Source organism: Kogia breviceps, chromosome 3 (genome assembly GCF_026419965.1).
Source record: "Kogia breviceps isolate mKogBre1 chromosome 3, mKogBre1 haplotype 1, whole genome shotgun sequence".
In the NCBI taxonomy this organism is placed as follows: domain Eukaryota; kingdom Metazoa; phylum Chordata; class Mammalia; order Artiodactyla; family Physeteridae; genus Kogia; species Kogia breviceps.
Window position 1 is genome coordinate 66,439,379 of NC_081312.1, and position 27,049 is coordinate 66,466,427.

Genomic DNA, 27,049 nt, shown 5'->3' on the forward strand with positions numbered 1-27,049 from the left:
AGTTCAAATTTCATTTCTTCTACAAAGGTGTTCTAAGACCAGCACTTTCCTTGGCTGTAATTTCATGTTTTTTGGCTTTCTTTTTCTAAATGGATTATAAATTACTATGGAAAAGGATAACCTTCCTTTTAGTTTGTTCTCCATAGAATATAGTAATACCTATCAAATGCTTATTGCCTCATCTTCATAGTCAGACAGCATCATTCCTTACTCTTCCTTACTTTTTAAAGTAAGGGTGGAATTATTCAACCATTAATTCCTAATACATGTATTAGAACACATGGACATATGTAATTTTAAAAATATATGTGAGAAAAGAGAATTAAGGTAGGAAATATCATTGTACGTAGGCACACAGAAAGTGATGCAAATTTCATAAATTATTAGTGGGGCTTGATACTAATTAGTACAGATTGGAAAGTAGAAAAAACTTGAAATCAATTTTTCCCCAAGCAAATATGAATCTGCCTTTAACCAGATAGCTCTCCAGAGAAGTAGCCCCAGTAGGGAATTTGGAATTAGAGTGATCATCGTCACTAGGTCTCCCAGGGTTGACTTTGAATTCAAACGTGAGCCTATTCTCTACCAAAATACCCTAGAGACCATTCTGGTCTTTTTGTCATAGACAGCTAAATGCCTTTAGCCATATTTGCCATGACATCCAATGTGACAAATGAAATACAAACCAGGGGTGTACATACCATAACACAAGCAGAAGGTAAGACCAGGTTGTTCATATGATGTGAAGTGACCCATTTTCAATGGAAATATAAATAAATATATCTATTCTACGCTATCAAGAAATCTGAGGAACATTTGGTAACTCTGCCTAAAGAAAACGGTAGGAAAATTAAAATATGTGGAAAATAAGATGTCAAAGAGAAAGCTGAACTTCCATGACAGATTTAGCAAAGGACACTGTTGAGAACATGATTGAATAGTTATGTAAAAAAGAGTGGATATACATATATGTATAACTGATTCAATTTGCTGTAAGCAGAAACTAATACAACATTGTAAATCAACTCTACTCCAATAAAAATTCATTTAAAAACAAATGAAATTTATGGTAGTTTTCCAAAAAAAACTATATTAATTCAAATATATATTGTTTCCTTAGCTTTGAAATTGTTCCTAAAATCCTGATTTTTGCCAGATTGCCTATAGGCAAAATCAATTATTAATTAGAACAATCTTTGTTTTCTCACCAAAGAGAGAATATTGAAGTTGGAACGGACCTTGGAGCGACCTAGTCCATCCCCCTCACTTTACAGATGAAGAAAATGAAACCTGAGAGCATGAGTGTCAGTGCCTAGGGAGAATCCGGCCTCCTTGTGCTTTATCACAGGGCTTTCCAATCTTTTTTTCCTATCACTGGTCTTTAGTGAAGCTTAAAAATAACACCAAAGAACACTCAAAAGAGGATCTAGATTATAACATAACAAAAAGAAACTGAGGCACTGAAATGAAGTCCATTCACATCCTCAAGAGAATTTAATACGCGGAGATCCGAGCGACAGTGGCCTTTGCCTTTTCCTGAGGAAGCCTCAAGATCAGTCAATCCTGATAGTATGCATATGAGAGTGTGACTGAGTTGTGGTAAAGCTCTTAGAGTAACAGCCAAACTTTTTTTAAACTCCACTTTGTTGTACGTGTGTATGTGAGAGTGTGCAGCTAAATATTTTTATTTTGTTTTTACTGTTTCTAAGTCTGATAGATATTTCATTTTCTAAAAAGGTCAGTGTAAATTTCTGTTTCAGGGTCAGACACGAAATTTAGGGTTCATAGAATGATTTCAGAGCAGTCCAGCCGCCAGAGAAATACTAATAAAAGCAGAATAACAGCCAAAGTTGAAAGAAGTGTGTTAGATCCACTCTCTGCTTTCCTTTGGGTCCCACAAGCACGCTAGAGTATAGGAGGCCACCTGGTGGTAAAATGAACCAATTAACCATTTAATATTACATTGAAAAGCAAGCAAAATAGGCAGATTTTGGGTTGTTAAAAAAGAAAAACTAGAACCTTGGGCAAAAAATTGATAGTCAACACGTATTACTGCAATACAACGGAGAGAAAATTGAATTGGAAGATCATTCAAGTCTGTAGAATAACGTATATTCCTAAAATGTTGCCATAATAGTTATTATATATACCAGGGACTGGCAAACTTTTTCTGTGAAGAGCCAGATAGTAGAGGTGACCCTTGAACAACTCGGGGGTCAGGGGCACCGACCCAGACACAGTCAAAATTCCAAGTATAACTTTACAGTGGACCCTCTCCACCTGAGATTCGGCAACTATGAATTCGACCGACTGTGGATCATGTAGCACTGTAGTACTTATTTACTGAAAAACATCCACGTATAAGTAGACCCATGCAGTTCAAACCCACACTGTCCAAGGATCAACTGTAAGTAGTTTAGGCATGTGAGCATGTAAATAGTTTAGGCCTGTGAGCCATATAGTCACTGCTGAAACTACTCAATTCTGCTATCTTAGTGTAAAAACAGCCACAGACAATTCATAATGAATGTGCCTGGCTGTGTTCCAATAAAACTTTATTTGAAAAAAAACAGGCTATAGTCTGGATTTGACCTTCAGGCTGTAGTTTGTCAACCCCTGATTCTGTACTATGTATTGTGAGCATACTATTTATTATAAGCACAGGGCTGAACCCCTTACATACCTCATTAAGTCCTAACAACCTTTCAGGGTAGGTGCTATCCCCATTTCACAGGTTTAAAAACTGCAGCTTAAAAAGTTTAAAATTTGGTGTAAAATGTACTCTGCTCCCTCTAACTTAGAAATGCTTTATGTAGCCTCCTGACCATTTTTCTCTGTGATTGCTAACACCTCTTCTGACCCTCCCTCTCATTCATCCTGCAGATGCTGCTTTTGGTTTCCCTCCATGATGACTTTGCTCCTGTTTCTCTACTTCACGTTCCCTTGAAATGTTGTCTCTTACTATCTCTTTCTCCATCACTTCTTTTATGTTTAAAGGCTTTATGTCAGTTTTCATAACAACAGATGCAAGCAAGCACAGAAAAAAGACAAAAGCAATGTATTAAAAATAGATAGCCACATATACAACAATAAGCCAAAGAAACTGTCATACCATATATGTTCCAAATGGAATGTGAGTCAAAAACATGATGCTCACTCTTACATAAATAATACATTACACATCCACTGGGAGAAGAAGCAGCTCTGTCCCTAAATGGCAAGAGGATTTTTTTGGTCCATTTTTATCTCACTTTCTTTTTCTTTTTAAACTCTTTTTTTCCCCAGGTATACACTGTAAGTCATACCATCTCAGACAGACCATATGCCTCTTCCAAACTAACCATGAACTATTTTATTAACTGTTAATAAGAGAAAGTTGAAAAACCTGATGCAGAAATCCACAGAGCTCATTAAAGCCCCTCAAATACATGGATTACCAGCAGTCTCTCAATATTAGCATATTTTCTCCTACAAAAGAGGATTGAAGTGGTTTCAGTTAGATGGAGTGTAGACAAAACTGAAATAAAGGATTTTTAAAACATTTTTTAACTTGAAAAGAAAACTGCAAAAGATTCAGATATGTGACTATATTAGAAAATAGAAGAGATTTAATTATGGAGCATGGATTCTGGCTGATTTGACAATTAAACCTAACAACAGAAGGAATTTACACTAGATATAAGAAGACTTTCAGGGCAGTGAGAATTGTTAAACATTTTAATGGAAGATTGTGAATTCCCTCTGGAAAGGACTTTAATGGAGGACAAATTCTCTCTTATCTGGAATGGATAAAAAACAATCTCTGAGGGCTTCCCTGGTGGCACAGTGGTTGAGAGTCTGCCTGCCGATGCAGAGGACACGGGTTCGTGCCCCCGTCTGGGAAGATCCCACATGCCGCAGAGCGGCTAGGCCCGTGAGCCATGGCCGCTGAGCCTGCGCGTCCGGAGCCTGTGCTCTGCAACAGGAGAGGCCACAACAGTGAGAAGGCCCGCGCACTGAAAAAAAAAAATCTCTGAAAGAGAGGAAATGAAATGAATGTCATTTTGAGGTCACTTGCAGTCCTGAAACTCTAGGTAAAATTCTCACTTCCCATGGGTAAATAACTGTACAAAACTTCTAAGGGAATCACTTTGGAAGATTCAGGAGAAAACACTTGTTAAGCAGGTGATTCAATTCAGAAAGTATTTATTGAGTGTCAAATATTACCTAACTCTGAGGAGACATCCACCCCAGGAGGGCACATGTCTGAGCAGCAGTGTGGACAATGGACAGGGAACACAATTATTTACTTCGGTTAATTTTTTTAAAAATCTTTGAGCTCCAGTCAGCCTTCTGTAACTATTTCCTGAACTTGGTGAGCTCAAAAATCCTGCAAGAGCTGGCTGTCACATGAAATTTCTGGCCTTATTCATGGTATCCCTGGATCTTTTTGTAAACAGAAAAGGCTTTGACAGTGTTTCTATACTTTATTTCCTTTTCTAACCCAAACTTGGATGGATGGAGCCTCTTAAACTATCATCAAAACACTGGTTATAAAATACTAGCCAAATCTGAGCTCTTGTGCTATACTCCCTTGTTGTAGAGAAAAAATTCAATTAGCTCAACTCTAGAGATTCGTTTATATTTAAGTTTTCAGAAACATGAGGATTTTTGTTCGTGGCATATAAGAAAACCAGAGATTCAAGGAATGGGTCTTTAGCATCACCAGGCTGAAGAGAGTGAAGAAGAGGAGAGAACAACCATACAGAGAGAAGTGTTCCTCATGCTTATTTTCAAATCTCAGCATGTCCCAGCTGAGGAAAGCTAAGGAGGAAGGACAAAGTTCAATGGGAAGACAGTAAACCCAAAAGGATGCCAAAGTAGACACAAAGAGGGGCAAGAAGTGAATTCACCACAAATCTTTATCAAATTCTAATTTTAAATGGCACATCTTTTAACCTTTTCTTTATTGCTTAAAATCATTAAAGCTTACAATTAATCACTAAAAGTATAAATGATCATATATGAGGATTATTTTTTTAAATAATGAAGAGTATAAAATTTTTAAATACAAGAGTGGAAGTCAGTTTCGAAATTACATTTCAGTTTTTTCTTGACATTATAGAAGTGAAATTTAGTTTTTTTAATTTCATATTCTGAATTGGCTTGCTATAGCTTTGGAAAGATGAGTCAGTGTTTTAGACTCTCTCCCCTCTTCACCCTCATCATGACTGACTTGGATTAAAGAGCCAGCCCAAGTCCAAATCTCCTATTATTTTTCTCACCCCTTCACGATTAAATTTTTAGACACATGCATCCGAAGTCAAACCAGATTTTCTACAATGAAAGTGTCAGTAAAATCTCCTGCTAACTATGGTACAAGAACAAATGGTGCTGATATACTTCACATTTCAAATGACTGTTCATGTTTACCTATACTTATTATTCTATTATTAGGCTTCACATTTGCACGGTTCATGTTATCCTCACACGTATAAACAATTGTACTGAGATTGTCTACATAATCAAGAATACATCAGTGAATACTACGGTTTAAAAGGTTGGAAACTAGCCATAGAATTATGGTGATTAGTTGTACATTTTTGTACCATTTGTCTCAGACATGGATGTCACTGTCCTTCCCTTCCTCCCTCCCTCTTTTTTTTCCCTATCACCATGTTTTTTCCCCTGATATCAACCTGGCCAAATCTGAGTGCTCTGAGTATTAAGAACTATCCTTACTGCACATTGGTTTTTCAAGGAGAGAAATTTTTGTTTTTCTTTTTATATATAATGTAAGAGGAAGCCATGAAGTTTTAGACTCAATTACCACAGCATGAAAAAAGGATTGTTTTCTTGGAAAAGTAATGAGTTGATAGCATAGCTCTGATAAATAGGATCTAATTAACAGATTATTAAATAAGCCTTATTGGAAAAATGTTTCTCACCATATATTTATTGAGTTTCTATTCTGTGCCAGGTACTGTGCTAAGCACTGGAGCTATATCAATAAACAACACAGACATGAATCCTGCCCTTGGAATGTGAAATCTAACAAAAATTATAATCATTCATTCTCAAATTTAGTCCACAAAGTTTAAATCTATCATATTATTTAAAAATATGCATTTAATTAATAACAAAGTACTCATGGCTAAGTTATTCTCAAGGAGGGTTCTCTCAGGGAGGCACCTGTGAGTATTGAAAGGGATAATTCTATTGTAATAAAGGTAGCAAAATCCAGTATGCCAAAAGTTATAACATAGAAATGAGCTCCAGACTGAAACTTGGCAGATATGAAAGGAGTTTGTATAGTTATTTATATATGCATGATTTAAATGTCTTGGGACAGCCAGCATGTCTGGTCCAAGGAATCTGACTTCATCCAGATTCAATCCTGATGAAAGATTCTTTTAATTCAACATGTTAATACTTTGTATATGTGTGCATATGTGTAAACACACATAAATGTATGCATAAATGTGCGTGTACCTCTTCCACAGACTTCCTAGTTTTCAATGGCTAAAACGAGGTGATAAGGGGAATATCAAAATCACACAGCTTTATGCAAATGTCTATGAGCATATGGAATCAACCACTTAAGAAGCAGCCGAAGTAGTAAATTCAGACGAGTTTCAGGGGTGTATAGATATCCTATTGGAGAAAGTTGTGGTCTGAGAAAGTTTGGAAGAAAAATTGAAATGAACCCCAAAAGCAATAAGGATTTTAGTCTGGTTGACTCTTTCCTAGCTTTAGAAAAAGAAAATGTGTGTGTGTGTGTGTGTGTGTGTGTGTGTGTGTGTTGTGTCTTAGGTAAATGAAATCAAGGTTCAGCAGGAAGACCACTCTTCCCTCTTAGCTTCCCAGTGTGCCTCATTAGGGATAGAGTGTCACAGAAGTGCCTATTTTAAGAATGTATGAGCTTCACAAATGCCCACTTTATTAAAAATATGCTTGGAATGCCCTTGTTTCTGAGAAATGAATTTGCTTCCTTGACAGGACTGGAAGGTGGTTTTTCTGTAAATGATATTCCTCTAGAGCATCTCTCCATGGGGACACTTCTTCAATTACTCCTGTCGGCAATAACAGAATCCATGAGGTTGAATCTTCCTCGGGCAATGTTGCCTTTAGTGCATCTCCCAAAATGACATACATATTTTCAGCCTTGACTTTCCTGAATCTGACAGAATATAACACGAGGCTCCTGTTATGGCAACACTTCCCCAGGGTGCAAAGGTGCTTAAGAAGGGCTGATGAGTGGCTAAAGAACCAGCCCAAACCCATCATGTTTTCTCTGCAGATGTACCATCTAAATATTTAGGACTTTCTTCTTTCTATCTTAGCACAAAAAGTTCATGAAGAGGGTGGAAATAATGTTCTTGCAAGAATTTTATCTGTTGTAGAGAAGAGGATATGGGGCAACAGTGAGCAGGCAAGGATCAAACAGTGACTTATTTACTTATTTCTTGTGGTAGTTATTGGTGCAGCTCAACAAATATTTCTAGTTTTCTGCCTTCCAGCATATAGTAGGAATGCGTTTCCCCATTCAGTTTGGAGTAAGGTGGAGCCATGCGATTAGTTTGGGCCAATGATTGAGAGGAAGTGACATGTGTTTCTTCCAAGTAGAAGATTTAGTGACTAGAGTGAGACCCTCCAGAAATCTCTCTTCTCTTTGCCACATTGAGGGAATATCTAAGAAGGTGGCTCGTCCATGAGTATGATTCCTGGAGTAATAGCAATGTGAAGGATAGCTCATAGCCAACTTGTGATGGACATGTAGTATAAATACATGAGAAGTAAATCTTTGCAGGTTTAAACCTTTGAGATTTGGCACTTGTTTGTTATCTCAGCAAACCCTAGCCTAACCTGACTGAGAAACTAGTTCTGTGTCTTTCAGGCTAGCCACTTAACTGTATTTCTGGCTCAGAGTACATGAAATGGGGAAAATAATCCATGGTCATTGTGAGCATTAAATACAATAATGTACATAGGCCACTGACATAGTCAAAGAGTAAGATTTAACCAATGTTAGTTTTTTTGTCCCTCTATCCTACTCCTATCTCATAACACACACACACACACACACACACATACACACACACACACACACACTCACACACACACACACACACACACACACACACTTCCCTTCTTATCAAATGGTGAACTAGGTAACATCTGCGTCCTTGGTTTCTTTTCTGGATTTCTTCCCTCTATCCACTCCCCACTCTATCTTCCCTTCTCAGCATCTTTCCATTTAAACTAGATGTTAAAATTAGCATTTAATTCAATATTATTCTCCCCCTGCCCATAGATTATCTGCATCCAGTAGAGTACACTCTTTTTTACCACAAAGAAATGAATCTTAAGGATGGGATTTAACATTAGACATAGTAGTAAATCAAGGACAGAAAGGATGAAGGTTAGTGAGTTTATCTGTAAAAGCGCTATGGTTGAGCTTTGCCTGCCCCCTGCCCCATCCCCAGCCAGGGCTCACCAGCCTATTCTGAACAGGTACCTGGACTTCCTTTGAAATAACTAAAACATTATTTATGTACCCTTCTAGCCCCACCTCCCTGCTTTAGGAATATATGCATGAAATCCTAACAAACTGTAAAATCGAGAATGATAATAAAGACGAAATATTTGGACTCAATAGCATATATATCTTATACACTTCCTTGTAGTTACAGTTATGATAACCAATGCCTTTCTGATGTAATTACATGAAACATTAAACTTAACATTTATCCTTTTATATTAAGACCCCTTTGTCAATGACAATACTTGGTTTTCATCTTTAAACTCTGGTACTTATTTTTGACAAAATAAATAACCCCCAGTTCTTACCATGGTTGTCTGTAAAGTTTAATCACACATCATATAACTTTTTTTCTAGCTTCAAACCAGATTAGCTTACATATGAATATAACCGCTACAAATAAGTAATTTAAAAATAGGAAATGCTTAAAAGTAGGTGAGGGACATTTCCATTAAGTCACTGATCTGAAACATATCTATATAGTGTTGAGCAGTTCAGGAGCCAAAGGTGGCAGTGAACCAAATGCCCTTTCTTATAAGGAACTTAAATGTTCCTCTAATTTATTTTATAAAAACCAGAAAGAAATCTACAAATATGTAGAGTTAAAGCCAAATATCTCAGCTTAACATGGGGGGGGAACACTGCACATTCACATCTAATTAAGTAAAAGTCATTTTTCAAAAGCTAAAGGCTGAAATTTTCACAATTTAATCCAAATTTTTATTAGCAAACTCTAACGATTATCCTGATTGCAATTAATAAAATCTCCCAAACAGGTCAACTCATTTAAGTGCTATCTGTAATCATTTGGATTTTAACATGATAGTTATTATTACTGTGAAACCAAATAGCACAATGAGATATTGATTACGTTTAACCTTTAGATCCAAGGATTCAAGAAAGGTTAGAATAGGGGAACATTCTTCCTTTCTTGGCTGGCAAATGTATAGCCTCCAGGAGAATTCAAATGATTCCCATTGGCCAAGTAGATCTAAGATTAGTTCATTCTCTGGGCTGACAAGAAATGATGATGCTTTTAAAAATAACACCCAGCACGTATCTAGTGAAGTGTTACATTTATATAACCAATGGCCTCAAGATGTGCTTCACATCACAGCAAATCTCAGGCTGTTAACCCTTTACCAAGTTTTGTTTGTGAAAGTATCTTTGTTGGAATGAGATATTAAATGTAATAGCTTTAATTGGAATAAACTCATCTCATTAAACCAAGTTCTCTGGTAGGTTCCAAGAGGCTGAACACAATCACTGGCCACTGTTGGCCACTAGCACTTCTTTTGGTTTTCTTTTTTTCCATGACAACATTTAGAAATAATTTTCACACTTGTGCCACTAAAAAGCAATGAGTTCTAGGTAGAGTCCAGCAAAATTATGGGCAAGGGAAACGTAACAGTTATGTGTTAGATTAATTTGCAGAACACTTGGCATTATTATTGCCAAGTTGTCAAATTGCTCCAAGTTGTTCCGGAAGGTTGTTATTAATAGTATGTTTTCTGAGGAAAGTTCTGTCTACTTTTGGAACTGCATTTGTGTTGCCAAGGAAACTCCTTTAAGCACAGTTTTCTAGGAGCACACTGCTGCTTTTGTTTGCCAGTGTCCTATTCATATCATCTAAGTAAGCGTTTTACATGCTCCAGCCTTCAGTCCCAAATGTTGAAGTTTTAGCCCATTTAAGTTGCTTTTTCAAACATAGCTAATGCCTGCTATGATTTCCCTCTCCCTTTATCCCCCCTTCTCTCGCCACTCTCCACCCAAAGCCCCTCTCTCCCCCGCCTTCTTCCCACTCTCCCTCCAACATGCCCAAATCTTACTATTCAAGGTTTATTTTTTTAAACAGTTGCATTAGGGAAGATAGTTTTCACAAGTTTTTGATGAATTAACTTCAATTTGAATAATAATTCCATAGGTTGTAGCATTAGTCCTTCAAGTGTTAATTATCTTTTCACTCTAAAATTAATGTAGTCATTTCCTACTGACTCCTCTAGCCCATTTACTGAAGTGCTGAGGAAAACATGTCATTGAGTCCTGAGCCAGCCCTGTTGTTGTGATTAAGCGTGGTCACATGGCCCATCTCTGCCAAAAGGAGGGCCCTGAGAAAAGGTGACAAAGACAGTGATTTCCTGTCAGCAAAGAGTAAGACAGGGCTGTCTAGAAGTGATGCAAATGAGGGGAACTTTCCCCACGGCTTGTTTGATCCACTCGAGGCCAGAGCAGGCCAGGCCAGGGAGAGGGAAAGCAGCACAATACAGCAGAGGCTGCCCAGAGAGCCAACGCACCTTCCGGCCAGTGGCTCACTCGACAGAGACAAAAACTGCTGGCGGGGCTTCCCTCCCTTGCCCCTCTGCACACAGAGCCAGTTATTTCTTGGCATCCTATTCTCTTAACATCCTTCTTTTTTTTTTTCCTTTTAAAAAAGCAATGAAAATAGGTATTATAAGCTCCAGCATAAATAGTGTTTCATATATTGTTCAGAAACCACATCCATCTACTTTTTCTTCTAAACAGTTTCAGGGTAAGTTTTGTCCTTTCTCAAAAAAGAAAAGAAAAGGAAAGAAAAAAAACATATACATATATTCAGGTATTCAAAGCAAACACTGATGAATCAAAGCTCAAATTAATATGACAGCTAATCTAAGGACTTTTTGAACTTTAATAAAAATGCAACAACAAATTCACTTCTAGATAGCAGTGGAGGTGGCCTTGGTTTTTCCATTCTGATCACTTTAAAAAAGATTAGATGATGTTTTTTGAAATAGTATAATGATTTTAAGCATATTCTTCTTATCTTAATGGAGTTTTAATCTAACATACAATTAAGCTCTACAAATAATCTACTGGGAAAGAGGTAAAAAATTATCATTAGGTTCTTGTGCCTGATATATCTGGTACATTTTTACGTTGACTGCTTCAATAACTAGTAATTTGCTTCATTTTGAACAATCAAGCTAGAAAATTTTGGTACTAAAATTCCAATATAAGGCCTAATTAACAGAATTTAATTTTTTGACATGTGCTTCTATTCTTGTAAATTTTTTTTTAAAGTTCATGGATTTCCTTCTATTTATCCTAGCTACTATGACCTGGACTATGAACCAGCCTACTATTACATTTTTAAGAGCTCAAGTTCAGTCATAAAGGTATCAAGCCACATCTGAAATTATTGAGATCAATGTAGTCCAGAACAAAATGAAAGAGAAGTATTGTAGAGGGTTGAATTTATAAAATATAGGAATAGCATGATTAACCTGTTTTCTATGATTGGCTCATAGCTATGGCATCATTTGGCATCATTTTGGCATCAATAGTTATAAAATAACAAGTCAACTATGCCCCATTTTTCTTCTTTTACACTGTATTTCTTATTCCCCAGAATTTCTTATCCAATTCCATACACGTTTCTTTTAAAAGTCATAATGCTTGTCTTATAATACACACCCAAATTCTCTAAAGTAACATTTTCTCCTTTAAAATTTAGCCCTTTCTTGTATCTGGCTTTTCTTCCTGAAACAATTCTTCTTTCAATGTTTTGGTTTTAAAAATTTATTTGTATTTCATTTTTTAGCATTTTCTTATTTATTCATTCATCTACCCATGATTTTAATTTACTCCTTTATTCTTTTTTTCTTTGGTTAACTTTGAATTAACTAATTTCAACTGCTTTTCCATCTCGTCAATGTTTATGTTTCTTTCTCATTTTACTAATAATCTCTTCTTTTCCAATATATAATAACAATGTCCTTTCATTAATTCCATCTTGTCACACTATCATTGAAAGGAGCTACCTATGGGTGAGAGCTGTGCTCAAAATCTCTAAACATTACCTGGCAACAGAGTCAGAGAAAAAATAACTAACTCATTTGTCAGAAGTATTAAGTTCAGAAACCTACTTGTAAGAAATATTGTGGTTAGGCATTTCTCTACTATACCATTTATATAAAAAAATCCTAAAAGAAAATATCTTCATTTCTAAGTATCAAAACAAACAATTTCTCCAAAGGAAGTATAATGTTTTTTCTCATGGAAAATGTAAATTTAGCGTTTGACCACATTTCCCTCTTTGCTTTCACTACTAGGAAACCCAGAACAAACTTTTAGGATCATCTTTAGTAATTGTATAGGACCTTATAGTCTATGTGCCTACATATTAACTCTTCTCACAGAAATAGAATCCAGCTTACATATATTTTCCCAGTTCTGATTTGTACTTATATAGTAAAAATATTTTTATTATTCCCCTGTGAATTCTTATAAGTTCTTACAACCTCAAACCAATAACAAAATAAAAATGCAATTAATATGTTTAGTGAGCATTGTATTATATAGAATGAATGGTTCTTTTCCTTTTTCACATAGGATATTTTTTTACAGATATGCCAATGGAGAAAGATAGGGGACACTTGCATTTTTCCCATAAAAGCAGGAAACATGAGTAACCAACACTCTAAATTAAGTATAGCATCTTCAGTTTAAATTCCCTGAAATTATACAGGTCTTGATTGAAGTGAGTGTTAATATTGTTATTTTTTTTAAGCTGGAAGGGTTATTTTTAACCCCTGAGAAGTAATATAATATTTCATTGATGAGAAGCAGCTAAGCCATTCACTCGAGGAACAAATCTATAAATGTGGTGTTTTAGTGAGCTTCACACTACCTGAAAACAGCTCTTGTTTAAATCATAACAATAATCACCAGCCTACAACTTCTGAATTTGGCCGTTGAACTTAACCCTTGAAACCCCACACCAATCCAGGACGGCTAGGGGCTCTGTCACCTGTGCTCTGCAGGTGGCAGAGAATAGCAGTGCCCTGTGGCAAGGAAAGAAGCCCCTGACAGGGCACAGCCTCACGGCACTCCAGAACAAGCTGCGCCTGCTGCAGAGGGCGAGGTGGCAGCAACAGCCGCTGCCTGGCCTCCAGCTCTCCCATCATGGAGATGCTTCCAGGTCACTCAGTCTATAAAATATATAGGATGGGGGAGGAGGTGTCCTGAGCTTCCCTGCACCCAAGAATAATGCCACCTTTGATCTGCAGATATGAAAATATGAAGCTTTTCCTTTGCAAGTGAGTTTTAAATATTTCTCCATTAATAGTTAATGCACATGCAGACAGCTCCTTGTGATTATGAATTCTGGCTTCGTAACGCTAGTCCAAATAGGAGCTGAACTTTCAAAATCATGGTGTTACTTTTGACAAATTAAATTGTCCTACTTAGGAAGGTAGCAGGAATGCAGAGAAAGAAAATGAGAGAGTGGGAGTAAATTCTCCTTGGAGCTGATTCTCAGACTGAGGAAGAAAAAAATGAGAAAAGACTACATTTGTGTTTTCCAAGCTGATGATACTGCCAATGTTTATTAGAAAATAGCTTCAGAAGGTCCCCATTCTGAGGCTGAGCCAGACCGAGAAGGGGGAAGGAAAGACATTGGCAGTATGTCTCACTGTCTCCAAACAAAGAAGAAAACATATTTAAGGGAGTAGTTACTTTTTAATAAGAATCAGGTTGTTCTAATGGCCCTGCAGTTTAAAACTAATCAGAAAGAAAATGATCTTAAATTTCTAACAATCTGAAAATAACAAGAAATGTTTTAAACAGATAATCCATTTCATAGCCCACTGTAATATTAGATTCTAAATTATGTGAGGTTGTATCTATGTATTCTTTGCCTGTTAAACCTAATTCTCCTCCTTTAAAAGTTCCTTGAATATTTTGCTGGTTTGGGGTAACCAAGATATCATAACAGGTGCTCCACTCAGGAGGTCTGATGAATGAATAGTCCCGGGTCTTTATCAGAAGTTCCATATCTAGGAGTTAAGGTCACATGATTTTCTAGCAGAGACAAGAATATAAAATAAACAGGTAAAGTCAGGAAAGGTGGTGTTTAACGTTGAAAAATGCTAAAAAGTCTTCACACTCACTAATGACCATCTTACTATCTTTTCTCTAATCTAACATTTCCAAAGGTGATTTTCAGGCATCACCTAGGACTGAGTAATGCAGAATTAGGGTCTGGGCATGCCTATCCATGCCAGGAAATCAGCTGAATGATGAAACAGAGAGAGCCCCACCCCAGGGAAAGGAGAACAAAAGTTTCAGATTCTATGATAACAGGAATAATGATTCTGTCCTGATCTACAGTTCCTGGAATTTTACCATCACTCAGTTGAAGGTCTCTCTTAAACGTTTTCCACCCTCATTGTTTACATTAATAGCAGGGATCCTGAGCCGTAATCCCATCCTTAATTGTTTTAACTCAACAACTGTTAGTTCAATATCAGCCATGTAAGGTGCTTTGCTTAATAACAAAGAATACAAGGGCAAAGCATTTTTCTTGCTGTTATACAAGCATTTTAAGAAATGAAGATGATGTCGATAAGTTGAGATAGATTGAAAATGCTGTGAAATGAGTTGGGTGTCCAATTGAGTTGTCACAATGACTAGAGGGACAGGAATAACAAATGTCCTGTAGCGGAAGGAACGGTTGCACGAACTAGTAAAAAATTGTTTTGTCCCAAATGTCAATGGTGCCCTTGGTGAAAAATGCTGATGAAGCATTGGTAATTTTTAGGGCCAACAAATTTTAAGATTAAAGATGATTAAGGTAGACTCAAATGGTATCAAAAGCCTAGATAGGCCGGGGACCAACTGAAAAGCTTTAGTCCTTTAGGGGTCTCTGTGATCAACCGGCTCCAAACTTCCCTCCCCAAAGGCATTAGTTTTGTTGATTCCTAGAAAAGCAGATTAGAACAGAGGAATGGGACACCGAAAATGTTGACCTAACCTAAGAATCCCTGGGGATTCTTGGCAAAGACCTGAAATTAATTTTCTTCCCTCAGTTCTTCTAATTCAGGAGCCACCCCAAGTTCTAAATGACTCCTTCATCAATATCCTCAGGATTGCTTTGGAGGTTTCAAAACCTCTGGAATAATGTGGGAGCTTATATAAAGAGAGACACTCTACAAACCTATAGCACTGTCCTTGGTTTCTAACATAATCTTTAATTTGTTTACAAGCCTAATGCAAAATCAGTGCTAGTCTAGTGAGCTTAGATATGCTGAGCATCTGAAAGAAGAAACAGAGGGCATGAGTCACAAATGAAGAGCCCCAGTATAAAAATGTTTGGAAAAATACTATAATCCAGAAGTACTGAGTGGGTGGAATAATGGCATTCAATATGCCAGAATGGGAATTCTCAGGCAGAGCACTTACAAGGAAACCACAAGTAAAAGAAGACTGCACTTTTTGTTCAGTGTTTTCCTATTAATTGTGATGTAAATTATATGAATGTGATTTTGACAAAGAATAGCACTGTTTCTAAAAAAAATAGTGGTTTATGTGCAAAATACAAAATGCATCAAGAAGAAAAGAAATGTTATTTGGCATCATGGGTGAAATAAAATCTGAGATAATGGCTTATGATTAGATAACTTTTGTATTTTTTTTTTCTTTTTTGGCTGGACTTTTAATGCTTAAGTCTTAGGAATGAAACAAATATTTTTGTACCATTAAATTAATATAGATTTATGGGCACTTTTCACACATAATTCTTGATTCCGTCAAGAAATGCAAAATCACCAGGCTTTGGTTACATTAGGTTGAAATCGTTATTCTAACAATATGTGAGGCCAGAGGATGGTAGCTTTGGGGGTAATGTGGACAGCTATCCATATAGGCAACAGCTAGTAGTCAACAAACTTGATTAATGTTGGACAGAATTCTTTAGGGAGTAAAATATCACCATTTGCTGAGTCCCCTAGGGAGCTTACATCTTCTCTTAACTAAGATGATCCCCTAGGGACACTAATTAAAGTCTACCAGACCCTTGAAAATAGATATCTCTCTTTAGAGGAGGTAAAATTTAAAATAATATATTAAGGAAAGGTAACTTAAAATGATAAAAATTGGAGAAGAAAGAAAACAACTTTTATTTGACCTTGAATGTACTTCTTATTCTATAAGAAATTTTAAAAAGCGAGAGGGTAGTTGTTTCTTGTCATTATACTGTTGCTGATTCTGTGGTTAGTTATTAATTTTATTTTTTATGATTCACAATCTGCTCTTTGAAATATGCCATATGCTCAAAGCAATTCAAGGATGACAACTGTCAGAATTACTCCAATAAAAACTGCCTAAATGAGGAAGATTTACTGCAGTCTGATATTTCAGTGGAAAGTCCCTCTATCCTCCCCAACTGCTTTTTCAGACACTGAATCTTACAACCATTTTTTTCATTCAAAATCACATGGTTGTTTTGTAAGAACTTCTAAGACTATTTAAGTAGAATTGGTAAAACACATTAAGCTAGGGGTGAATTAACAGACATGGAAAACAATATAGATAGTTATTAGATGGATTGTCTACAATCAATATGTAAGTACAAAGCCAGTTTTCTTAAATCACATGCAAATGTATTGACTTAATTTGACAACGTCTGAGCTACGTTAACACCAATAAACATTAAATTGGACAAGACCTGTACCCCGGAAGCAGCAAGCCAAACAGACGGCAAATTTCTTTTATCTCTGGAAAGGTCTGAGGGGTGGATAGAATCCACCTGAGTGCTCCAATCAAAACACATTTTGTTAAATGTTACCAATCCATTTATCCTTCATTTTGTTTCAGTCTACTTATTCATGCAGTTTCATTTATTGCTATTCATCTTGAAGATAAATCTTTGTCCTTCTATAGAATTACACCAAATAGAATGTGATAAAGGGAACTTTCTTGCAATTATGATGTCCATGCAGCCTGTCAGCACACAAGGGATGGAAATGAGTTTGGGGACAGGGAAGGGAATTCTAATAGACACCATGATACATACAATGAACGCAAAAGATATCCTGAGAGAAAGACTTGTCAGGCTAATCAGATCTTCCACAGCAAGGTAAAGACAAGAAGGGTAGCTCTGACCTTGTAAAGATGCTGCTGCTGTTCCTCTGACATCATCAGGTCGTGACTGTCCATCACGAGGGACTCCATGTCAATCAGCCAATCCCAGAGCTCCTGATATTCTGAATCAAAGTCCAGAAGCCTGAAGATAAGGCACAAAATGTATTATGCATAAATACAGTATAGTTGTTAAAATCTCATATTACAATAATATATTCTTGAAAACCCATGATGTTCCTAGGTGATACCTGTAAAAAGAGAAGGAAAAATTCTCTGTGTGGTTAAACAGAGGGCAAAATAGGAACTCAAGCTTGTGACATAGCCATTTCTTAGATTTTGAAAACGTAACATGTAATTCTGATGCTCATACCTGAGACATATCATGGCTATTTTCATTTGTTCACCCTTTCTGAGGATTTGCAGCATTTGAACAAAATGATTTACTACTATGTCCTTGAAAAAGAGCACTGCCATATTTAACAGAATGAGAAATGGAGGGTCAGTGCCTTGTGAAGGTTACACAGTCAAGAACTTGGGGTAAAAACAGCACTCTCAACATTCAAACCCCTTTCTCTATGACTAGATTTTCCACAGATATTGCATCCCAACACATTCATGATTAAGAATACTAATTCAACTAATTTCTCTAAAATGATCACAATATACTATCATATCCAAAATATTATTTTCACTGGGAAATGACTCAATCATTTATCTGTCCCTCTGCTGTCTATCTGCCTATCTCTGCAAACATATATCCTACATATATTGTCATGGATGAGTAGCCAGCATTTCAGCTTAACACTCAGGGATAGGCTTGAGTGACTCTGGTAAGCCAGTGAGAACCAGGGGCAGATCCAGTATGAGACAGGTGTTCCCCACAGACATGTAGGAAACAAAGGTAAGGACAGGAAGTCAAAACAATGAATCTCTGAATAGCCAGCAATCATTAAAATTCAAAGGAGGATCACTATGGTTTTCAACAAAATAAATCATTAGAATAAGGAGCTTAAAAGGATTAATGTGATTCTCTCTTGAAAGCTTGGTGAATAAGTAAAGCTCAGATTCTTCTAAAACACTGTGATCAGAAAATGAAAGCGCAGAATGAAAGACTATGACTGTGTCCTTCTCCCCAAAATCATCCACCTAAAAGAAATCCTAGAGTCTTGTCAAACTCTAACTGAGCAAAACCCTATCAGTACTAACGAAGCAGCAGCCTCAGGTATGAATCTGAATTTATCAAGTGAGCATTTTATTACCACCTTGTTCCTGTCTCTATACATGAAATGACTGCTTTCCAAGAAAATGAACATCCACTTTTCATAACTTACAATTTAATCTTAATAGATTTGTCAAAAGAAATTAAGGTGTGTCTAGTGATGAAGGAGACTAGATCTAGAATTGTCTAGTTTATTTTACCATAATTATAAAGCTTCTTGATTAGAACCATAAGTGCCCAGGACAAGGATTATCATTGGCTAACACATAGAATTAATTAATAAATGTTTACTGAATGCCAATGATGGGTATAGGTGATGCAGCCAAAACCTTTAGTAAGGCTAAAGGTGGTCTAGAGCAGTGCTTTTCAAACTCTAATGTGCATATGGCATAGCTGAGGAGCTTGTTGAAATGCAGATACTGACTCAGTACTTCTAGGGTGGGACTGAGATTCTGTGTTTCTAATGAGTGTTGGCAACTAGCAACGTGGCTGGTCCTGGGTCTCACTTGGAGTAGCAAAGGACTTAGAGCACACGTACGAAATCTGAAATAGTATCCCATTTCAAAATACTAACAAACAAGCCAAAACCACTGCAACAGGGACAGTAAACCATCAGGCTTTCTTTATTCATTCTGTGAGTGACTAATAAGGAATGACTACTAAGCATTTGCTCCCACGACGGGCACAGTCATTTAGAAATACCTCCTGAATTATGTTTTTCTCTCCTTTCACCCTCCCACATTTTGACCATAAAGACAGGGGAAAGGTGTAACGCCATCCCCCAAATTAGGAGAGTATGTTCGTACTACTTGCATACAGGAGAGAATATCCTGGGGAATAATAAAAGCAAAGGGTAAAGGAAGGAAAAAGCTCACTCTTTCCATCTCAGTGGATTTGGAGAATAAGAACAAAATAAAGGTAAGAGGAGCAGGTGCTCAAATGTGTGTCTGCCCCTCTCTTGGCCTAAGACCCAAAGGGAAAGCCAAAAGCACCAGGATGTCAGCTCTGTTTCCTGCTGGGAAGTCTGGGAAGATTGCTTTAAACAATGTCCTCACAATAACCTGAAGTGGGGATGTTGTAGTCAGAGAGCTGTGGTCAGGACTCCCTTTGCTACCCTGTTCTCTCATCCCGCACGAGGAGACTGTTCTCTCATCCTTCCATGAGGTTTCTTGGAGTTCAGCTGGTGAACTTGACAAAGCTGTTGCCATGGAAACAGAGAAACAATGACCACCACCCCCCTCCAAGGAGAGCCAGGGGGGCCTCTGAAGCCAGACCTCAGGGAGTTGGCCGGGCCAGTGAAGGCTGAGATGAGGCTTAGTCAGCAGGAAATACCTCCTGACCAAGCCAAGAGATAACAACACAGCCACAGCCCTCTGTCGGGAGCAACCTCATAATGTCAGGGGCAAGACCCATTTCACTGAACCCAGCCAGCCTGCACCCAGGGGCCACATTAAGCCAGGGGGCCTCACTGTACCCCAGAATCACAAGGTCACGTAAGCCCGCTATATGCTCAGATGTCATCCTGCACAAAAGAAGGGAGAGGAATAGGAAATCTGAAAAACAGCATTTATCCCAAAGAGGTTGTTCCCTAAAGAGAAGGTTAATTTGTTAGGAGAGGCTACAAGCATTTTGTGTAAGAGCCTGAACTATGATCTTAAAACCAGGCTTTTTCCCTTGCTGTACCAGAGAAGTAAGTATTTAGGAAGTCTCATAAATTATCAATCAGTAAGAAAAATAAGGAAGCCTGTTTTCTTTTCTATACGTGTATGATTTAAAAAGAAACTTTGATTATGACTAAACAATTCAAGGGCAAGGTATGAATTTATCTTTTTATCCCTAATGCCCAGGATAGTACCTGGTAAATGATGATGAATGAATGTAGATAATGAAACCAAAAACTTTTAGTAGGACCAGAATGACTTCAGAAGAGCAGTATGTGATAGAGATAATATCTCATCCCCAAATTCCAATACAAACCAGTACAATATAGACAGACTTCTTCATTCATTCTGAAGGTGAGATTTTGCCTTCAGTGTACAATGGTACATTTGCTTACTTGAAATGATTATATGCAGTATATTCTCAATTAATGTGAGTTGCCTTCCCATTCCTTTCACATCCTGCTTCTCTATTAAAAATTAAAGGAGATTTATGAGTAGATTTTAAATAGATGAAAACTGCATATGGGATGATAAAATGTTCACAATCATGGAATTTTTTTACTAGCTATTTAACATGTCTTTATATCCATTGAGCTGTTCCCTCCTATTATTCTCCCTATCAAAGGACTTAGAACAAAAGCCATTTCTTCTAGTTAAATGTACCTCAGGCTCATTCTCGGATGGTCTACACTGGAGATCAGCGAGTGGTGAATGAACCTAACACAGATACACTTCCTCCAGTCTAGTCTATTTTCATCCTAGCTGAGAATATCTAGGCTTGAGTTTGTTAAATATGGTAAATGCTTTGGTTCTATCGTTTGTTTCATTAAGTGTAGAATCGGCGCTAGTGTTTTCTAAACAACAAATTCTCATAGGTCCTAATACTTAAGACAAAAACATTTTTTAAGCATTTGTGCCTGATTGCAGATTCTTTGCCATGTGTTAATTCACAGCTTAGAAAAAAACCTGACAGTTTTCCAAAATTAGTGAAATCAAATACATAACTTTGTAGCAAATCAGAAATAAATTACTAGAATTTCTTTGTTGGTTTTTTTGAAACCTTCTGAAATGACTATAATTTAATGTGCTCATTATATTAGGAAAATCCTTGGGTAAAGGAAGTAGCTTACATTCTTATATTTATATTACCTGCAAAGGTGTGCTGTATACTAGTGATTTTATAAAAGATGTTTTCCAGGGAAAATGCCAGCTACTATACAGGAAAACAAAAAAGATCATAGATGAGTAAATTTACCAGGGGTAGCACAGAACTAGTTAACAGTTCTACATCCCTTTGAAGAATATGCTGATTCAATCAGCTGAATTCAGAACCAGGTACTTTTTTATGAAGTCCTGGTGACAAATGCTCTCTTTTTAAAAGGGAGAGAGAGGTGACTGAAATTGTGGCAAGTAGTTCAGAATCTTATAAAGTCTACGAGTACAGGAACTACTCTTTTGGAGGGATTTTCCTTATAAAATTTTCTTTGTAAATGTGCTTGGGATCATGTCAACTCAATCACTCAAATATATAATCTCCTAGATGTTAAAAGGTCTCAAAGCACAGCTTTTCAGTACTCTATGAATATGTTATACTCTCTATGAAAATGTTATGAGGCAGACTTGTATAATACTCTAAGAAGGTGTTATAAATCAAACACATGACCAAAATGCTATTCTTCCGGATATTTTTCCTTTAAATTGCCATATACCTGAAGGGTTCATAACAAAAGAGTTGGACATTCTATTGTAGGTATGATATAACCAGTTTCGGAGCTTTGAAAGCTTCATCATGGTATGAGGAGAAAGCCTTCTAAATCAAAGTCAGTTTTTGTTAGACAAATACAGAATTATGTGTTTATTTCATGGTCTGAAATTCTAATAGAGACAGAGACAAGGTTATGGAAAAATAAATGTGCAATTTTTTCTTTAGAGTTTATTTCTAAATTTGGGCTAACTACTATGGTAATTGCCAAAAGTATTTCCCGACATCTTGTCCACCATTTTCTCTGTCTTTTTAAGATTAAAAAAAGATTCCAGGGCCTAACACAATAGACATAAAATACTAACAAGCCTGTTCAGTATCATTTTTCTGCAGATTGGATAGCAATATATTATTTGTGAGGCTGGCACAGTCTAAGAAATGATCCTTCCTCTAAACCCTGGTGGGAGTTATGTTTGACCAGCTAAGTGTTTGAATACATAAATGCATTCAGCCTTTGGTATTTAAAGTGAGCATCATTAACTCAACATTTCAACTTAAACTTTGCTTAAAAGATAAAGTTTCACCCAAGTGAAATCAATGGGAGGTGTGTGTGAATATATGAGGTTCCAGCTTGGTCCACTAAGGAATTTTGATTAAACCAGACACCAAATGAAGAAATCATCAAAATAGAGCAACTATTAGTTGAAGAAAAAATAATACTAAAAAGCCCTGGAAGTTTTTCTACCTAAGGCTGAGTAATACATATTTTGGAGCATTTAAGAATGCATCTTTTGGGTGCTTCCCTGGTGGCGCAGTGGTTGGGAGTCCGCCTGCCAATGCAGGGGACACAGGTTCGTGCCCTGGTCCGGGAGGATCCCACATGCCGCAGAGCAGCTGGGCCCGTGAGCCGTGGCCGCTGAACCTGCACGTCCGGAGCCTGTGCTCTGCAATGGGAGAGGCCACAACAGTGAGAGGCCCGCGTACCACACACACACACACACAAAAAAAAAAAAAAAAAAAAAGGAATCCATCTTTTGTAAACTTAATGGTTCATTTCACACCAACACATCCAAAAACACAAGATAGGTTCCTGAGATACCAGCTTGCCTATGTTGGAACTTCTGTTAAATGATCCAATTTTCCTAGCTTCTTTAGCATATTGATTCTTTCCCCAAATATTCACTAAGTATTCACTGTTCACTTTATTTGCTCAAGGAAGTTTGCCTCTGGTTTTCAAAAATGACACTAAAGGTAACAGTAACAAAATATTGTAAAAAAATAGTTTAAGAATATTACTGAAGTAAAATACTAATAATAGATTAGAATTTCCCATCATCCTCTATTCCATGTGTCACGTAAGCACAGAAGGGAGATATAAGAGTGGAACCTAGCCCAATCATAATATCATTAAAGAATAAAATTTAGCTTTCCAGACATGAAATCTGATATGCACAGTTGCATGTAGAATCCCTTTCCACTCTAAACATATTAAAGTGTGGACACTAATTTACTATTTTGAATGAAAATTCATGAGCCACTTCCTCATGAGAAAAGCAGCCTGCCTTTGCCATTAATAAATAAAAAGGAATATGGAGCTCTTTCCAGCAGTAATTTTCTCAATTCTCATATATACCCATGTACATATGAAAATGTCTAAGAAAAATAAGATCAACCCTACAGATTTGTTAATGACTGGCCCCACTTTCTCATGGTCTCATGGACAGTCTGTCCATAAACACTTGCTATTAAAATAAAAGCCATAAAGCAAAAAAATTCTAACCTCCAGGATTAGCCATAAAATTAGAAATATTAATGTAAATTTCTAGACGTATTTAGAGGATTGTTAGGCTGTCAGGAAGTCAAATCTTTTTCTAAATTTTCAGATAATACACTGGACTAAGTTCTAGCCAAAAAGCTTGAAAACATTCTGAAGAATTTGGAATCAGTAGTGATTCTAACACAAATGGGAGAACCCATACGTCCAAAGACAAAGCAAGAGATGATGTTGTTTAAAAAAAAAAAAAAAAAAAAAAAAAAAGATGTAAACCTTCCTATATCATTGCCTGTGTGTTAGAGGGGGCTGGATCCAGACTTGCCACTGGCACACTGGTGAGCACTGGGCAGCTCAGCCTTTGATAAAAGGTCTACTCCACCCTAGGCCTCCCTGTTTTTCAAAGATTTAACAAGCAACAGAGAATATTTACCCTAAGGGTTAGGGTAGGAGGTAAATAACCTAGAAATAACTCTCGGCCACACAATCCCTAACAAAAACCTGGTGGCAGACTTAATATGGAGACCTCTCCCAAAATGACTTTGTCTATCTCCTCCATCAAGGCTGACCCTGGCCACAGAGTGCTATGCTCAGACTACAAGGTTCTGGTTACTTGTAGAACAGCTCTTAGTGAATTGTGCTTTGCCATCACTTCTGCAGCCTACATCAAAAAACTGCCTTGGGAATTTGTTTTATCTTATAGGGATGTAGTATCACAGATGCCTATCTTCTCCTTGAAGAACTATAGGAGAAATTCCTCTCAGGACTCAATGGCATAAGCAGCTGTCTTTCTCCAGCTTTATATATTATTTTTAATTTTAGGACACTATGAATTTTCTGATGGATGAGATTTCACTCTTTTCTTTGGATGTGGAAAGCTTACAGCCAAATCATTGCCCTTCTTGAGGACATGCATAGAATATGCATTTGTTTGTTTTCTTACACATATTTTACTTTTGCTTAACTTACTTCAGTCAGATATTTATTCTATTTTATTGTAAATATTTTTGTAAGTTGATTTAAATCCTTTGTGAAAGACATGGGGGAATGCATAAAGGAATAAATTTTAAAGAAAAGAATTAAGCTCTGCACATTAAAATGAGGTAGATTAGATTTGTCTTAGGTTTCCTCACACCTCTCTCCTTTTTCAGCAGACCCCATAAACTCTCCAAAGCAGTACAGAAATTTTTTGAACGTTATTAAGATGGAAAGGATATATATATATATATATATATATATATATATATATATATATATATATATATATATATATAATTGTTGACTTTACCATTAACTTTGAAATAATACTTCCCCAGAAATTATGCCACTACCTCTCTGGTTTACTCTTTGTTGGCTCCTGGCATGGATGGCATTAGATTACTGAAGTGGAAGACTGTCTAGGTCTAAAATTAGTTTAATGTATTTGCACATTAGAAGGATATAATATCATGATCCCAAATGAATACATTTATACTGGTGAGATTTTTTTTTCAGCCCAGAAAGACCTATTTTAATAATCACATAGTGCCTAGAATATCAGTTTTTCAGAGGGTAGTCAGGCACTTTTGGCTCCTTTGACTACAGGCTGTGTTGAGATCTTACTGTTCAATAACACCACAGCACAAGAGAAGGTGCAAAAAGAACCGGAACTGAACACTAAGCAGCTGTTCATTAGTTTAAGACGGGAAGAATCAGGGGCAGAAAATAGAAATGCAGGGTAGAAATAAGGTCTCTTTGGGCTGTCTAGTGATATATCTGCAAAAGTGTTCTCAACATTGGCACACGTAAGAGATAGTACTTCATTTTATGGCTGGCGTGTACCAAAAAGAAAACATTTTATGTAGCAATGTTCCAAAAACACCCATTGAGCAGAAATTCCAAATTGTCATTTTGTGTGTGTGTGTCTTTGTGTGTGTGTGTGTGTGTGTGTGTGAGAGAGAGAGAGAGAGAGAGAGAATATGAGTGAGCATGAATGTTCATCCCACTGCACAGAGATATTTTTGGCCTTTTGCTCAACAGAAAACTAGAAAGATCACCCTGCTGCAGTGAAATCCAGGGATGATTATATCGCTTCTCAAGTAGTTACAGTCATTCAGTGTATCTTATTGCTTAATTAATTTAAAGTCAAATTTGATCTTTAATCAAGCAATGTTTTAAATAGTAATATATTTGTTTTCATCTGTCAATATCATTCCACTTTGGGAGTGTTTTTTATATATGGTATATATATATATATATATCTGTGTATGTTTTCACACTGATCCAGGGATACTTCTCTTCCTAAAGGAAAATGGACTCATCTTTCCTGCTGAACGTTTAGCCTTTTGTCTAATTAAAGTTCACTGATTTCAGCCTCTTGTGCTTGGAAATAACCTATATATACTGTTTGTATTTGGAAGTAAAATTTACGCTAAAACCTTACAAGGTGAATACTCCTGTATTCTTACACACAGAGCATAAACCTTAACTACATATCCATCTGTAGACATTGCCCAAATTCCCCTATAACCAGAGGAAGCTTGGCATATGACTGAGACTGAGGTATCTTCTAGAACTTTACCATAAGAACAGAAGTCTCTAAGAGCTCCCTTGGGATTCCCTCCTGATCCCAGGAAGCAGAGCCAAGAAACATCTCCATGCCCTTCTGCTTCAAATTATTATTTATGTTAACCCTTAACATGTGCGTGCGTGCACGCTCACACATGCACACGTGCGCGCGCGCGCGCACACACACACACACACACCCCTACATACACACCTGAAATCCTCACCCTCATTCTACCCAACCCTTTCCTAATGGCTAGTATCTATGCATCTTTTAAGACAGCTCAGATGTTCCCCCCTCCCATAAACCTCCCTGACCCCTTCTAGCCAGGCTGGATTAGGCAAGCCTCCTAAGTATCCCCATAATACCATCTATCTGGAATTTTGACCATTTTTTCATAAGGTTGTATCTGAGTGTCTCTGTCTTTCTCCCTCACTAGACAGTAGACATTAAGTCATATGTATTTTTTCCATTCCTAGCACCTCATACAACTCCCTGCAACATAGTAATTGCTCTGATGCATATTTCATTAACTAATTTTTCATATATCTATTACATTCCAGGTATTTTAGACATTTTCTTATTGATTATTGTAGTTATATGCTGCAAAAAGCATGTGAAGTAGACTGGGATAATAATCAGTCTACTTAATAATAGGAATAATAAAATAATAATAGGAATAATAAAATATTATTTTACAGACTGAGATATTGCATACTGAGGAGGTTA

At 36.8% G+C, this 27,049-nt stretch overlaps 1 protein-coding gene across 4 annotated transcripts in view; it reads right to left on the reverse strand.

The window, feature by feature from the left end:
• The window catches only part of AKAP6 (A-kinase anchoring protein 6), a 506,591-nt gene that overhangs the window by 120,788 nt on the left and 358,754 nt on the right, over nt 1-27,049 (reverse strand). For all 4 annotated transcript variants that reach the window (XM_059059544.2, XM_059059543.2, XM_067028592.1 and 1 more), the window contains one exon: nt 17,444-17,564. In XM_059059544.2, coding sequence (XP_058915527.1) covers nt 17,444-17,564 — 121 coding nt within the window. The remainder of the gene's footprint in view (nt 1-17,443; nt 17,565-27,049) is intronic.